Source organism: Nelumbo nucifera, chromosome 2 (assembly GCF_055504915.1).
Source record: "Nelumbo nucifera cultivar China Antique chromosome 2, China Antique-T2T, whole genome shotgun sequence".
Taxonomy (NCBI): Eukaryota; Viridiplantae; Streptophyta; class Magnoliopsida; order Proteales; family Nelumbonaceae; genus Nelumbo; species Nelumbo nucifera.
Genome location: NC_142650.1, coordinates 101199424 through 101215702, shown reverse-complemented (window position 1 = coordinate 101215702; position 16279 = coordinate 101199424). Strand labels below are relative to the sequence as shown.

At 39.5% G+C, this 16279-nt stretch overlaps 1 protein-coding gene across 3 annotated transcripts in view; it reads left to right on the top strand.

Annotated features, from left to right (window-relative positions):
- The window catches only part of LOC104585917 (uncharacterized), a 74974-nt gene extending 59463 nt beyond the window's left edge, over positions 1-15511 (top strand). For 2 of the 3 annotated variants that reach the window (XM_088898260.1, XM_088898259.1), the window contains 2 exons: positions 12271-12413; positions 15113-15511. In XM_088898260.1, coding sequence (XP_088754386.1) covers positions 12271-12413; positions 15113-15322 — 353 coding nt within the window. In that variant the 3' untranslated portion in view covers positions 15323-15511. Of the gene's footprint in view, positions 1-12270; positions 12414-14107; positions 14240-15112 lie in introns of all 3 variants that reach the window. The other variant, XR_016082555.1, reaches the window with a different exon arrangement.
- Positions 15512-16279: the final 768 nt, after the last annotated feature.

Sequence of the window (16279 nt, the reverse complement as noted above, 5' to 3'; positions counted from 1 at the left end):
TCCTGATCTTATCAGGAGGTTACCAGATTCAAATCTGATTTGAATTTGGTCTCTAAGAGTGGATAAGGCTAAGAGCCCAATCCTTTTTGCCAACTTCAATCTCAAATTCGCCCCATTGATGGGTGATCATATCAGCCCACTTCGAAATGGGCTTTAGGCCCATTAAGTATTCAGTGTTTAATTAGTTTCCAATCTGCTGCCCAGTTGGGCTTCTTTGTATGGCGTGGGACCCAAGCATTGATCTACACACCAGCCACATGGGTTCGGCCCAGCCTTCAATACAAGGCCCAGCCAAATTCACTGAAAATCTCAATGAACCCCTTGAGTCCATCGTATGAACCCTATGGGCCCAACACTTACATTAAGTGGTCCCTGGGCCAAGCCATCTTATAAAAACCCAGGGACTGTGGGCAGGTGCAAGATTAGCCCATCAGGTATTGTCCTAAATGGTCTTACACTTAACCTCTCAGCCCCTAATGATCAAGCACTGCCCGACAAGAGAGGACCTCTCCCTCGGCTGCAAGGAACAGTGCCGCACTCTCCTCTCACATGGATCCCGGGAATTAAAACCATTTGCAAACATTTTGAAACCGTACATATATATATGTAAATATATTAATTTTGCAAAAACAAAATTCCAACGATTGAAATCAACTGCCGGCAGTTTGGTTTCCATCAGAGAGAGTGCATTCCCGATCATTACCCTTTGTCCGACAAAGTGGCTGATTCTGTCACTATGACCACCCACTCAGATGAATTCTCAAACTGCCCCAACATACCCAGGTTTTGATCCCCACTCAGGATCTCACTGATTGGCATATCAAAGGCAGCCTGATCCAGCACCTAGTGAAGTGTCACAATCGAGTCTAGGGGTCAGGTGTAACTTTCCAGTTTTGCCCATCTATCTCCAAGGTCCAGGGCAAGACTGGAAATCTGGTCCGGTTCAAGGATTCAAGTAATCCCATGCTGTATGTGCCTCGGGTCTTACCCTGATGGCTGAGACAGGCCATCCCAACACTTGGTGGCACACCAGTATCAGCCTTGGCAGGATAAATCTCCCCAGACTTATCCAACGGCTGTGAACATTTAAAACTAACATGAGTCTCTACAAATGTCCAGTTTTAGGGTTTTACACAGAATTAAACCAAACAACATGAATCAAACATGCACTTTATTTATTTCCACTAAATAACAAAAGTACATCAAAATGATTGAAGCTAAGGGCATACAAAACTGTCTAACAGTGACATGATACACTAGTAGATCATCATCCTCTTGTGGACACACAGGTGTAGATGGAGCGGTAAAGAAAGGAAGATGTTCATGGAATGTAAAATCAGTTGACACAAGTGAAAGGGATGGTAGGATCCATCGTATGGACGCCAAAACAGTTACGGAATGGGTGGGCGAATTTCAAAAATTTCCTCCCTTCCAACTGGGAATCGTATTCCCTGATTTTAGAATCAAATTCAAGGATCCTACTTGAACCAAACCAGACCAGATTTGAACCAAAAGAGAAGGGAGTGATTATACCTGATCCAGAGAAATAATATCTCCCAAAGTTGGTGTTCACGCCCAAAGAAGACACCAAGATCTGCTCCTGCTGAAGATGACACAGCAACTGTGGAACAGAACCAACAGAGTGCGTCCTACGCACTGAATCCTTCACAAGAATCCTTTGGAATCAATGAGCATTGAACTGAATCAGCCTTTCAGCAAAGACTAATATCAAGAACTCTTTCTTGATCTTTCCCTCTCAGAGAAATCGAACTTGTGGTGGTTGGCGGCGGCTGATGGAGAAGAGAACTAGAGAAGAAAGTGGTGAACTGCTTTTCTCCTCTAGGGTTTCTGAGATTTAATATTCAGAATGCAGGTGTGTTCTCTACGAAATCCCCTGGGTTCGAATTCTTGTAATTCGAATTAGGGTTTCCTCCACTTGCTTAATGATTAAGAAAACCTCCTAATCATATCAGGAGTTGCCCTTATCCAAATCTGTATTTGGATTAGGACTCTTCTTAATCTTATCTGCAGATTAGATAAGCTTTTGGGCTCATCCTAATCTCAGATCCGCCCCCTTTTGTGACTGATCAAATCAGCCCAGTTTGAAATGGGCTTTAGGCCCATTAAGTAATTAGTGCTCAATAGTCTTCCAAACTGCTGCCCAGTTGGGCTTCTTTGTATGGCGTGGGACCCAAGCATTGATCTACACATCAGCCACTTGGGTTCGGCCCAGCCTCTGTTACAGGGCCTATCCAAATTCACTAGAAAGCCTAGTGAACCCCTTGAGCCCATCACATGGACCCTATGGGCCCAAAACTTGCACTAAGTGGTCCCTGGGCCAAGCCATCTTATAAAAACCCAGGGACTCTGGGCAGATGCAAGATTAGCCCATCAGGTATTATCCCAAATGGCCTTACACTTAACCTCTCAACCCATATTGATCAAGCACTGCCCGACAAGAGAGGACCTCTCCCTCGGCTGCAAGGAACAATGTTGCACTCTCTGCTTACATGGATCCCGAGAATTAAAACCATTTGCAAACATTTTGAAACCATACATAAGTATATATCATATATATAAATTTTGCAAAACAAAATTCCAACGATTGAAATCAACTGCCGGCAGTTTGGTTTCCATCAGAGAGAGTGCATCCCCGATCATTACCCTTGTCCGACAAAGGGGCTGATCCCGTCACTATGATCACCCACTCAGATGAATTCTCAGACTGTCCCAACATACCCAGGTTTTGACCCCCGCTGAGGATCTCACTGATTGGCATATCAAAGACATCCCAATCCGACACCTAGTGTAGTACCATAATCGGGTCTAGGGGTCAGGTGTAACTTTCTAGTTTTGCCCATCAATCTCCAAGGTCCAGGGCAATACTGGAAATCTGGTCCGGTTCAAGGTTTCAAGTAATCCTACACTGCGTGTGCCTTGGGTCTCACCTTGGCAGCTGAGACAAGCCACCCCAACAGTTGGTAGAACACCAGTGTCAGCCTTGGCAAGATAAATCTCCCTAGACTTATCCAACGACTGTAAACATTTAAAACCAACACAAGTCTCATTAAGTGTTCAGTTTTAGGGTCTTACACAGAAGTATACCACACAACATGAATCAAACATGTACTTTATTTATTTACATTAAATATCAAAAGTACATCAAAGTCGATTGAAGCTAAGGGCATACAAAAACTGTCCAACAACAAGATACCTGTTCAAGAGAGGAGAAAAACACCTATACCCTTTTTGGAGACGAGAGTATCCCAGGAACACACATTTTAATGACTTGGGGTCCAATTTGGAAACCTGCGGACGAACATCACAAACAAAAGAAAGAACATCCAAAGATACGAGGTTCAACAGGAAACACAGATTTATTAGGAAACAGAATCTTATAAGGAATTTGATCATTTAGAACAGTGGAGGGCATGCGATTAATCAAAAAACACGCTGTAGAAGCAACATTAGCCCAAAACTGTTTAGGAACATGTGTTTGAAATAAAAGAGCCCTGGCAGTTTCAAGAAGATGTCTATTTTTTCTCTCAGCCACTCCATTTTGAGATGGAGTATCAACACAAGATGATTGATGGAGAATTCCATTCTGAGCCATGTAAGTCTGAAAGGAATCAGAGAAATATTCTTTGGCATTATCACATTGCAATGTTTGTACAGACACATCAAACTGGGTTTTTATTTCAGCACAAAAGGTTTTAAAATGTGAAAGTAACTCAGAACGAGATTTCATTAAATAAAGCCAAGTCATACGAGAAAAATCATCCACAAAGGTAACAAAATATCGAAATCCAATCTTAGACATAATGGGACAAGGTCCCCAAACATCTGAATGTACTAACTCGAAAGCATGACTAGCCCTTTTATTAACTCGAGAAACAGACGATAGATAATGATGTTTTGCAAACTAACAAGACTCACAATCTAAAGAAGATACATCATGAAACTGAGGACATAACTTCTTTAACAAAGGTAAAGATGGATGCCCCAACCGACAATGAGCTTCAAAAGGAGATAAAGTACTGTAACAAAGGTAAAGATGGATGCCCTTCAAAAAGAGCTTCAAATGGGAGATACTTGCTGGATGTCTCTGATCAAAGTCTTGGATTACCTGGTAGGAGTTGCTTTGGAGTCTGTTTTATCAGAGTCGGTTAATAGAGTCATGATATGTCATTTCCGATTTGGTCATTTGTCTTTTTCAGCTTTGAGTCATTCGTTTCCATAAATGTTTAAGGGAATATCCCTATCGAGTCTTCATTGTGAGTCATGTGAACTTGCTAAACATTGTAGACAATCTTTTTTAATGAGTAATAAAAGATCTGTTTCTCGTTTCCATATTGTGCACTTTGATGTGTGGGGGGCATCTCATCTACCTGCTATGGGGGACTACAAATATTTCATTCTTTTCATTGATGATTTCTCTCGTTACACATAGATTTATTTTCTGAAATCCCGGGATGAAGTACCAAATATTGTACAAAAGTTTCATGAACTTATACTTACCCAGTTTAACACTCGGATCAAAATATTCCGATCTGATAATGCAAAGGAATATTTTGAGAAGAGTCTCTCTTTCTACTTTGATACCTTTGGAGTTATTCATCAGAGTTCCTGTTCCTACACTCTTCAACAAAATGGAGTGGCGGAAAGGAAAAACAGACATGTGGTTGAGGTTGCGAGGAGCCTTCTTTTTGCTTCCCATGTTCCTATTAAATTTTGGGGTGATGTTGTTCTTATAGCTACATACAAGATAAACATAATGCCTTCTCGGGTTCTGGGGTTTAAAACTCCCTTAGCTTGCTTTTTTCAAATGAGGATCTGTTTTCTCTTCCTCTCAAGGTGTTTGGGTGCACTTGCTTTGTCCATGTTCACAGTCATCAAAGACATAAGTTTGAGCCTAAAGCACACAAATGTGTCTTTTTGGGATATGCCTCCATACAGAAGGGGTACTGCTGTTTTGATCCAGTTCGTGGCATTCGCTTTGTTTCTAGAGATGTCACATTTGTAGAGTCTGTCCCTTTCTTTGGTACTTTTCTTGAGGGGGAGCATTTAGATGAGTTGTTTGCATTGTTACCATCTATTCCTCTTCCAATTCCCATTGAATCTTTTATAGTCTTCTCTAGTTGAGTCATCTATCCCTACTCCCCCTCCTCCTACTCATCCTCCTTCTTTTCTTTCCCATCCTATTATCAAGAGATGGTACCAGAGACAGACTCAGAGACATGCAAGTTGTTTCCACACCTTCAGATGTGCCTCTTGCTCCTCCCATCACTACTGAGATAATAGGCCAGCCCTTTTCTACCACTTCGGATACCTTCCCTGACCTTGCTCTCCCTATTGCCCTTCGCAAAGGCAAATGGAAATGCACAACTCATTGTATTTCCAAACACCTGTCCTACAACCTCTTTTCCCCTTCTTACTATTCCTTCATTGCCTCTGTTTCCACATGTAACTCCCTGATCTGTCCCAGATGCCTTGTCCAAACCAGAATGGAGAGAAGCTATGATGACTGAACTAGATGCTTTGCATAAGAACAATACCTGGGAAATTGTGGATTTGCTTGAGGGAATGGAACTGGTTGGCTATAGTTGGGTGTTCACTATTAAGTATCATTCTGATGGTACTGTTGAGAGATATAAGGCCCGTTTGGTTGCTAAAGGATATACTAAGATGTATGGTATTGACTACTTAGAAACTTTAGTAGCCAAGATGACTTCAGTTCGAGTTTTGCTATCTTTAGCTACTACTTTTGATTGGCCTCTTCATCAGTTTGATGTAAAGAATGCCTTTTTGAATGGGGACCTAAATAAAGAGGTCAATATGTCTTTACTGTTAGACAGTTGTATGCCTTGAGCTTCAATCAGAAATATGTACATTATGAATTTATTGCAAATGAATAAAGTACACATTTGATTCATGTTCCTGTGGTGTGTTTCTGTGTAATACCCTTAACTGGACACTTAATGAGACTTGTGTTAGTTTAGAATGTTCACAGCCATTGGGTAAGTCTGGGGAGATTTATCTTGCCAAGGCTGACACTGGTGTGCTGCCAACTGTTGGGGTGGCTTGTCTCAGCTACCAGGGTGAGACCCGAAGCACATGCAGTGTAGGATTAATAGAACCTTTGAACCGGACTAGATTTCCAGTATTGCCCTGGACCTTGGAGATAGATGGGCAAAACTGGAAAGTTACACCTGACCCCTAGACTCGATTATGATATTACACTAGGTGTCGGATTGGGCTGTCTTTGATGTACCAATCAGTGAGATCCAGGCCACCGGTCCATTTTGGTTACGATCAGGATAGTTACCTGGTCGAAACTTTGACTAGTGAAGAGGATCCCGTGACTTATACGGAAGCTATGTTGGACATAGACTCCCTTAAATGGGTAGATGCCATGAGAGCTGAGATGGACTCAATGGAGACCAATGGAGTCTGGACTCTAGTGGATCCGCCCTCCGGGGTAAAAGCAATTGGTTGCAAATGGATCTACAAGAGGAACAAGGGCCCCGATGGCAGTGTTGAGACCTACAAAGCTCGTCTTGTGGCGAAAGGATACACTCAAAAAGAAGGCATCGATTATGAGGAAACCTTTTCGCCCGTGGCCATGCTTAAATCCATTAGGATCCTGGTAGCTATAGCAGCTTTTATGACTATGGGCTTTGGCAGATGGATGTCAAAACTGCGTTCCTGAATGGAGATCTTACTGAAGATATCTATATGCAGCAACCACAAGGTTTTGTAGCTGCGGGTCAGGAACACATGGTCTGTAAGTTGAATAGATCCATATATGGACTCAAGCAAGCTTCTAGAAGTTGGAACATCCGATTTGACTCTACGGTCAAAAAGTTTGATTTTGAGCAGAATCCGGATGAACCCTGTGTTTACAGGAAGACCAGTGGTGACAAGGTTACGTTTCTGGTTCTGTATGTAGATGACATTCTACTCATTGGGAATGATGTAGGAATGTTAACTACGATAAAAGTATGGCTATCACAGCAATTTTCCATGAAAGACCTTGGAGAAGCCTCCTATATACTAGGTCTTCGACTCTATAGAGATAGATCGAAGCGGATAATAGGATTACCCCAATCTGCTTATATTGACAAAATAGTCAAGAGATACAGCATGGAAAACTCCAAGAAAGGAAATGTTCCTTTCAGGCTTGGAGTCAATCTCTCCAAGAAGATGTCTCCAAAGACCTCTGAGGAGATCGAGAGCATGAAAGACGTTCCCTATGCCTCAGCCGTAGGGAGCATCATGTATGCCATGCTGTGCACTCGTCCAGACATCGCCCAGGCAGTGAGTGTAGTAAGCAGGTTCCAGGCCAACCCAGGGAGGAGCATTGGACTGTTGTGAAATGCATACTTAAGTACCTTCGAAGGACAAAAGACTTTTGTCTGGTATTCGATGGTAGTTCACTATAGATCCAAGGGTATATAGATGCGGATTTCCAGTCGGATCCGGATGATAGAAAGTCTACATCTAGATATGTTTTCACGATAGGATCGTGTGCTGTTTGCTGAAAAAGCAGCAAACAGGGGTCCACAGCAGACTCCACAACCGAGGCCGAATACATTACTACAAGTGAAGCTGCCAAGGAAGCCGTGTGGATGAAGAAGTTCGTTCACGAATTGGGAGTAGTTCCGTCCAGCACATCACCCATCCCATTGTTGTGTGACAACAATAGAGCGATTGCTCAGGCTAAGGAGCCACAAGCCCACTCGAAGTCGAAGCACATCGAGAGGAAGTACCACGTACTCCGAGAGATTGTTGGTAGAGGAGACATCTTGATTCATAAGGTAGCATCAGCGGAGAATGTAGCAGACCCATTGAAAGTGTTCGAGAAACACGTGGAAAGTCTGGGACTCCGGCTTATACCAGATTGGACCTAAGTGCAAGTGGGAGCTGTTAGACAGTTGTATGCCCTTAGCTTCAATCAGAAATATGTACATTATGAATTTATTGCAAATGAATAAAGTACACATTTGATTCATGTTCCTATGGTGTGTTTCTGTGTAATACCCTTAAACTGGACACTTAATGAGACTTGTATTAGTTTAGAATGTTCACAGCCATTGGGTAAGTCTGGGGAGATTTATCTTGCCAAGGCTGACAGTGGTGTGCTGCCAACTGTTGGGGTGGTTTGTCTCAGCTACCAGGGTGAGACCCGAAGCACATGCAGTGTAGGATTAATAGAACCTTTGAACCGAACCAGATTTCCAGTATTGCCCTGGACCTTGGAGATAGATGGGCAAAACTGGAAAGTTACACCTGACCTCTAGACTCAATTATGATATTACACTAGGTGTCGGATTGGGCTATCTTTGATGTACTAATCAGTGAGATCCTTAGCGGGGGTCAAAACCTGGGTATGTTGGGACAGTCCGAGAATTCATCTGAGTGGGTGATCATAGTGACAGGATCAACCCCTTTGTCGGACAAAGGTAATGATCGGGGATGCACTCTCTTTGATGGAAACCAAGACTGCCGGCAGCCGATTTCAATTGTTGAGATTTTGTTTTGCAAAATATATAAATATACATATACATATATATATATACATATATATATATATATATGTTATGGTTTCGAAATGATTTGCAAAAGGTTTTATTCCTGGGATCCATGTAAGCAGAGAGTGCAACACTGTTCCTTGCGGTCGAAGGAGAGGTCCTCCCTTGTCGGGCAGTGTTTGATCATTATGGGCTGAGAGGTTAAGTGTAAGACCATTGAGGATAATACCTGATGGGCTAATCTTGCATCTGCCCACAGTCCCTGGGTGTTACAAGGTGGCTTGGCCCAGGGACCACTTAGGGTAAGTGTTGGGCCCATAGAGCCCATAAGATGGGTTTCAGGGGGTGCACTGTCCATAATAGTGTATTCGGCCAGGCCTTGTAACAAAGGCTTGGCTGAACCCATGTGGCTGATGTGTAGATCAATGTTTGGGTCCCACGCCATACAAGGAAGCCCAACTGGGCAGCAGTTTGGAAGGCTAAGTGAGTACATAACCTTAAATGGACCTTAAGCCCATTTCGAACTGGGCTGATTTGATCAGTCAATTAAAGGGGGCGAATTCTAAGATGGATCAGCTGATAGGATTGGGCCTAGACCCTATCCACTTAGAGAGTCCAAGATCTAAATAAGATTTAGATCTGGAAGCCTCCTAATTAGATTAGGAGATGGTTGATCTGATCTGCAGATAAGATAAGGGTTCTCCCTTATCACTTAAAGGGACTTCTAATCCAAATATAATTTGGATCAGCAGCTCCTAATAGGATTAGGAGCTGATCCCTTTAAATCTATAAAAGGAGGAGGGGGCGGCAGCCTTTAGACATGCAACCTAAGACTCTTGTCTTCAGAGCTGAAATCACAGAAGAGAGATTTCTGCAACCTCTGCAAAATTTCTCTTGCTGCCTCCTTCCTGCCGCCGCCATTACCTTCAGTTTGATCTCTAGTTCTTGGGAGAAATCAAGATCTGATCTTGATACCAATCTTTTGGGAAAGGATTGATTGGAGCTGTACTCACAAGCCATCCAGTTGATTCTTGCGAAGGGTCAAGTTCTTTTGAAGAACATTGCTGATTCTGCTCCATCCTGCACTGCGCCATCTTCAGTGGGAGCAGTCTTTGGATCCTTCCTTGGGCGTGAACACCTCCATTGGGAGATACTAATTCTCCGTATCAGGTACATCCTCCCACCTACTCCTTTTGGTTCAGATCTGGTTTGGTTCATGGTTCAAGATTGATCATTGAAAAATATGTTTTTCTAAACTAGGGAATTCGATTCCCTCCAAAGATGGGAGAAATTTTGTTGAAATTCGCCCAGTCCATTCCGCAAGACTTGGGCGTCCATGTGATGGATATCCCATCTCTTCATTTACCTCTCGGGGTGTATGGGAAGGAGATGCAAGGAAAGAGGTCTGTAAACTGAAAAAGTCTCTGTATGGCCTTAAGAAGTCTCCTAGAACCTGGTTTGACAGATTTCGGGCTGTTCTTGTTGCTTTTGGGTACACACAGACTCAGTCGGATCATACTTTGTTTGTTAAGAGGAGAGATTCCTTAGTGACCCTCCTGATTGTCTATGTTGATGATATTGTGGTTACAGGAAATGAGTTTTCTTAACACTGAGTTTGAAATTAAAGACTTGGGAGAACTCAGATATTTCTTGGGAATTGAAGTTATCAGATCTATGGATGGTATCTTCATTTCTCAATGGAAATATATTCTTGATCTCCTTGCAGAGACTGGGAAACTGGGGGCTCGACCTGCTTTTACTCCTATTGACCAAAATCACAAGTTGTCAGCGACTGAAGGTGAACTGTTGCTTGATAAGGGGGTGTTCCAGAGACTGGTTGGGAAGTTACTTTACCTTTGCATGACTCGGCCAGATATTTCCTATGCAATTAGTGTAATCGGCTAGTTTATGCATTCTCCGAGAGATTCACATTTAGCAGCTGCTGAGAGAGTTCTGTGCTATCTAAAAGGGACTCCAGGGAAAGGTATCTTGTTTGCTAAGCATGGACACATGAAGCTGGAAGCATACACTAATGCTGACTGGGCCAGATGTATTGATGATAGGAGGTTTACTTTAGGTTACTGTGCTATGGTAGCAGGGAACATTATATCATGGAGGAGTAAGAAGCAATCTGTAGTGGCAAGATCTTCAGTTGAAGCGGAATACAGGGCAATGGCACATGGAATTTCTGAACTCTTGTGGTTGAGATCACTTTTAGATGAATTGGGTATAGACTGTGAGAAGTTAATGATGTTATATTGTGACAACCTGGCTGCTATCAACATTGCACACAATCCTATTCAACATGACAGAACTAAAGACATTGAGGTTGACAGGCATTTTATATGTGGGAGAGTTGCCTCAGGAGAAGTCTGTCTACCATTTGTTGCTTCTGAAGAACAATTGGCTGATGTTTTGACAAAAGGTGTTCCTATAGGAAAGCTGGTTTATTATATAAGCAAGCTGGGCATGATGGATATCTATGCTCAGCTTGATGGGGAGTGTAGAGAGATTGGGCCCATTAGTGTCTTTCATGTTATGTTTTCTTATTGGGCCTTTAGCTCTTATTTATGTTTTCTAAGTTTAGTGCTGATGTGGACGTCTACTTAAGGGCCTCCTTGTAATTTATGTAACTTAAGTAAGTTTAATAAAAGATCAGAGTAGGGGAAAGATGAGACATTTGAACTCCTCCTTTCTTTCTCCTTTCTTCTCTAATCTTCCTCCTTCTTGCTGTCTCCTTCATCTCTGATTTCTTTTACTTTATTCTGAAATATTCTACTGATTTTATTGGTTTGACTCACATCTTTGTGGACTGAAGAGAGCCTTGACTAAGATTGGGGCTATGCCATACAAACTCTTCTGGCTGGCTAGAAAATTGTGGTCCTTGGGGTCATATCAGCTAGTGAATAGGTTGCTCAACTCTCTAATCAACTTTTCCTTTAATTCTTGCCCATGCCACAGCAGCTTTTGCTTATGTTTCTCTTTCTGATGAACCGAAGACTGCTGAAAATTGATTTTTAGGATAAAGTCCTGGTAACTGTATTTGTTTTTTTTTTAATCATTGCCTAAATGCATCCTGACTGTACTACTAAATTTCTCTGTTACCTGATGCTTTAGCCAAACAAGGGGTGGGAAGAGAGACTTTATTTTGGGCACAGTTGTGGGGAGAGATAATAGATCTTGTCTCTCATTGACTTGTTTTTCTTTTTACACTTTTTTATTTCTACACTATGCACAATCCTTTCTTTCTCTCTTTAATAAATTATGCAGTTACTGATAAAAAAAAATGTTGTTATTATAGTTAGGGTTTATTTATCCTTTTTAATGGGGAAGTTCCTAGTGTATAAAAAAATGGGGTTCCCCAAATTGGTAAACTTATGTGACCTAGTAACAATTTTTTCCCAAAAGTATTCTAAATAATAAAAAATGAAAATTTTCTGATATTCCTAGCCAAAAAAAGGTCAAGAGAAAAAGGTATCTATTATTTCTTGGTTTTCTTTCTTTAATTTGGAGGTGCACTAATTTTTTCCTTGTAATGTGCATATATGAGGTCCTTTTACTTTTCCAATCTGATTATAGAATTTTTATCTTCTTTCCAAATTTAGCTTGGTAGAAAATTCCACATTTCATCTTCACCTTTAGAACTAAAGTTTTTAGCAACTTAATGCTGTATTTGATCTAATTGCATTTTTCTCCCCTTAGAAATATATTGAAGTTGAATTTCTCATATTAAATGCAGATGTCTATCTTGCTGGCACTGTTATGTTAATATTTGGTATGGGCTTGTATGGACTATTTATCAGCAATGTGCCTCCTGATGTGCCTTCCAATATTGACCGTGCTCTGAAAGGGTCTTCTTTATTTGGGATGTTCACCCTGAAGGTACTTCAATGTCCTTTTTGGTCTAAATCTCCAATTGGGTATAAAGAATATAAAATTCTGTGCCTTTTTAATTGTACCTGCTATTATTATTTTGTTTGGACTTATGATTTTGTTTTCTTCACATTCTTTTTTTCTTCTCTAAGTTCATTTTCTGAGTTTGAAGTTGTTAAATTTCCATTGTTCAGGATGTCAGATAGGTTCTGCATGTAATACTTTTTGTGTGGAAATCCCCTGTTTATTGTATTTTAGTTATTGAATCCATTTTTTAATTTTAATTTAAATTAGTGCATTTATATTAGGATAATTATATTTTGGATCTCATAACCATAAATTCTAAACTGATCTTATCCTTTCCCATAATCCTCTCCACATACTTTTTTTTCTTTCCTTTTCCTTTTCCTTTTCCTTAACCAACAATAGAACAGAAATTCAAGAAGAAAGTTATAGAACAGAAATTCAAGAAGAAAGTTATAGTCTAGAAAAGAACCTATAGTAGTTAAGATGGTTTATAGTACATTAAAAGATTAAAACATTGATATGTATTCATATCCATCCAAGAACATGTATCTTATTTTGTTTTTAATGATATGAAACAACATGGAATCATACAAGTTGCATGGCTTGAATAGTGTTATGCAGACTATTCCATTTATACCAGTATAATTCATAATAATATTATGTCTGATGTAATTGATGCTTGGTCAATATGCAAGGGGGTGTTTATTAAATGATCTGATTCTGAATGAATTTCTTAAAGTTTTTGAAATCAAGTTCATCTTTCCTAAATTTGAAGCATATCATTTGTCTAAAATGTTAGACTATAAATTTTCAGAAGTAGGTGTTTAGATTGCAGATTTGTGGTGTATAAATATAAACACTTTAGTTTAGGAAATATTTTAACTTTGAATTACTATATTGTAAATATGTTTTAAATTGCCATAATGAATTTTTAAGAGTATAAAAAAATATAAACTGTTTCCTTTGTTTTAAAGGCATTTTGAGGTGCAGTCAGAACAGGCATGGATGGCTCAATAAGGAAAGAAAGAAAAGAGAGAAAAAAAAATGAAAAGAAAGAAAGAAAGAGAGGAATGTAAGAACTAATGAAGGAAAAAGACCAAGAAGAAAACTCCTCCCCTTTAGGAGGCTACACCTCTTGTAGTCTAGTGTTCTGAAGTCTGAACTGTCACTCACACTTTCAAGTAGTGGAATGCCTCACATTACACCCCAATATTTTAAAACTTGACTTTTACAAATTGTTTAGATATAACCAAGGTTCAAAGTATCATACGTATAAAGGCCTGCCCCCTGAAAATATTAAAAACACAAAATACCATTACCTAATATTTAGCCTATCCAGGCATTACCGATAAGATATGCCTGATATGGCTTGATACATGATGAAATTTTGAACCTTGGATATGATTAATGCTTGTATAATTTAAACTTTGCCTGGATTTTTTGATGTTAGTGATAGTTAGCTACAAGTGGACTAATTTTCTATCAGAAGGATATAATAATTATGTATATTGTTAGAATGTTATATGGTCGTGCTTCCTCTCTAACATATTATAATGTTGTATGTACATGATAAAGCTTGTAGCATCTTTGAGTATTTTTGTTTGAACCTTCAATCAACCACCGATGACCCAGTAGTCGAGATGGTCACTTCTCACCCCTCCTAATTGGTGGTGCAGGATCTAACATGCATCTTTCTCTGCCCAACCCCTGATTCCCCTGTAATGAGTAGTATGTAATACTAAAAGAAAGAACCTTCAATCGATCAACATCATGTATTCATGAGCAATCACATTCTAATTCTTGCATAGGTAAATAAACTCATGATTAATTATTTCCATCTTATTTCCAATCATTTGGATGTTGAAGGGATTATTTCTTAATATATCTGATTTATGTATTTCTCTTAGGAGTTTCGATATGAATCTTAATTATTCAGGCGAGTTTTATGGGTGCAACTTGGGTCAGATTGGGTTGGGAATTTGTTAAAGTTTTATAGGGCCTAAACTCTAACTCTATCCCAATGTAGTCGAAATTCTTCAAGTCATGCAACCTAACTTGCAACCTTAATGTGTCTTCAAGGTTCTTCAGTACTAATATTCTCTTCAGTACTAAAAGTTTTGATGAAAAGTCACAGATCAGAAGGGTGTTTAAAGTAAATAATTGTTTTTTTCCAGAGACTCTACTCTTGATTCTAAGACTGGGAATGTTGTGGTGACTGTCATGCCATCCAAGTCCAAATTTTAAACTCTTGGTATATGTTCTTTATTTAATTGTTCAATTTTGGTTTTTCTGATTTTGGAATGATCATTAAAGGGATGCTCACTGATTGGTTAGTCCACAATATTTGGATGATGGACAAATTGTATGAAATGAATAGGTTCTTTGATAATGGACGAAACTCCCCTTTTGACATGAACATGTAGTTGTATCTCTTAGATATTTGTGTTATTCAAGTGGAATCTCTAACACTGTACTTGTCTAGAATCTGCATGATCTTGCTATGTATATGGATTCTTGGTATGTAATGGCAACCTTTGGTTTCTAGTCAAGTGATACAAATCGAAATATAGTACAGAATGGTATATAACTCAACTGATCGATGTTCATCACAATCATGGGTGCGCAGTTGAAATCCATCTACATTCTGATAAACGTTTATTTATTTTTCTTATTGATTGCAGGAGAGACCTAAATGGATGAAAATCAGTTCACTTGATGAATTAAAAACAAAGGTGGGACATGTTATCGTCATGATTCTTCTGGTGAAGATGTTTGAGAGGAGCAAAATGGTGCAAATAACCACTGGTACGGATCTGCTTAGTTATTCTGTGTGTATTTTCTTGTCATCTGCTTCTTTATACATTCTTCATTATCTTCACAAGTCAGAATAAAGATGTTCCATGTATTAGAGGACAACTTGTAAACATGTGAATATTGTCCTTTTGACAATAGTTGAGGAGGCATTGTGCACCCACTTCAAGGAAAAGTAACCATACAGACAAATGTTTACTTCATCAAACATTTGATGAATAAATAATGTTGGGGGCTCAGGCTTATGCCAGCATGTTTTTTCCTCGAGATATTTAATGTTGATAAGGATTCCATCTTAATGATATTATGTAGGCTTCCCAAATCATTAATCACATTAAAATATCAAAAGAGGTCATAGAAAGAGAATGCACATGAAGTAGGTAACTAATAAATAAGCAATATTGATAACTTGTGTAGCAGCTGGAAGAACAAAAATCTTAAAGAAGCTGCCTTGGAAATTTCCCATCACCATTTGCACTTGTGCTTCTGTTGTTTGTACCATGTTTTATTTTGCTGTCCTGTGTGTTATTACTGATTGCTCCTAGTCTCCTAAGACATACCTTTTTCTCTTTAATATATTTTAGTTTTTTCTTTAGTAATCTTCATATTTATTATTTAGAATAAATCACAAGACATTATTTATTCGTGCCTGTTGTAGGACGTGGGAATTGTTTCATTTCTTAGTTTTAATATGGATATGTGCAACACTAGCTCTAAAGAAGTCTCTTGTAATCATCTTATTTTGGTGGAACAAGATGATTGATAAATTGAATTTGGTTTTATTATACAGCCCATATTGACCCCAGCTGGCCTCTATCTTCACTTCTCTAACTTGTAGAACATTGTTTTCCATGTTTATCTTCATCAGCCCTCCCATATTAATCTCCCAATTTCACCCTTCTGTGCACTAGTTTTTTAGCCGTCCCTAGTAGTTATTAGTTCATCCTGGTAAATTCTTTTTGCCCATCCACCATCATTCCTCCACCAAAGGTTGCAAACGGCCTAGACTAAGATATTGGGATTATTGGTCTAGATTG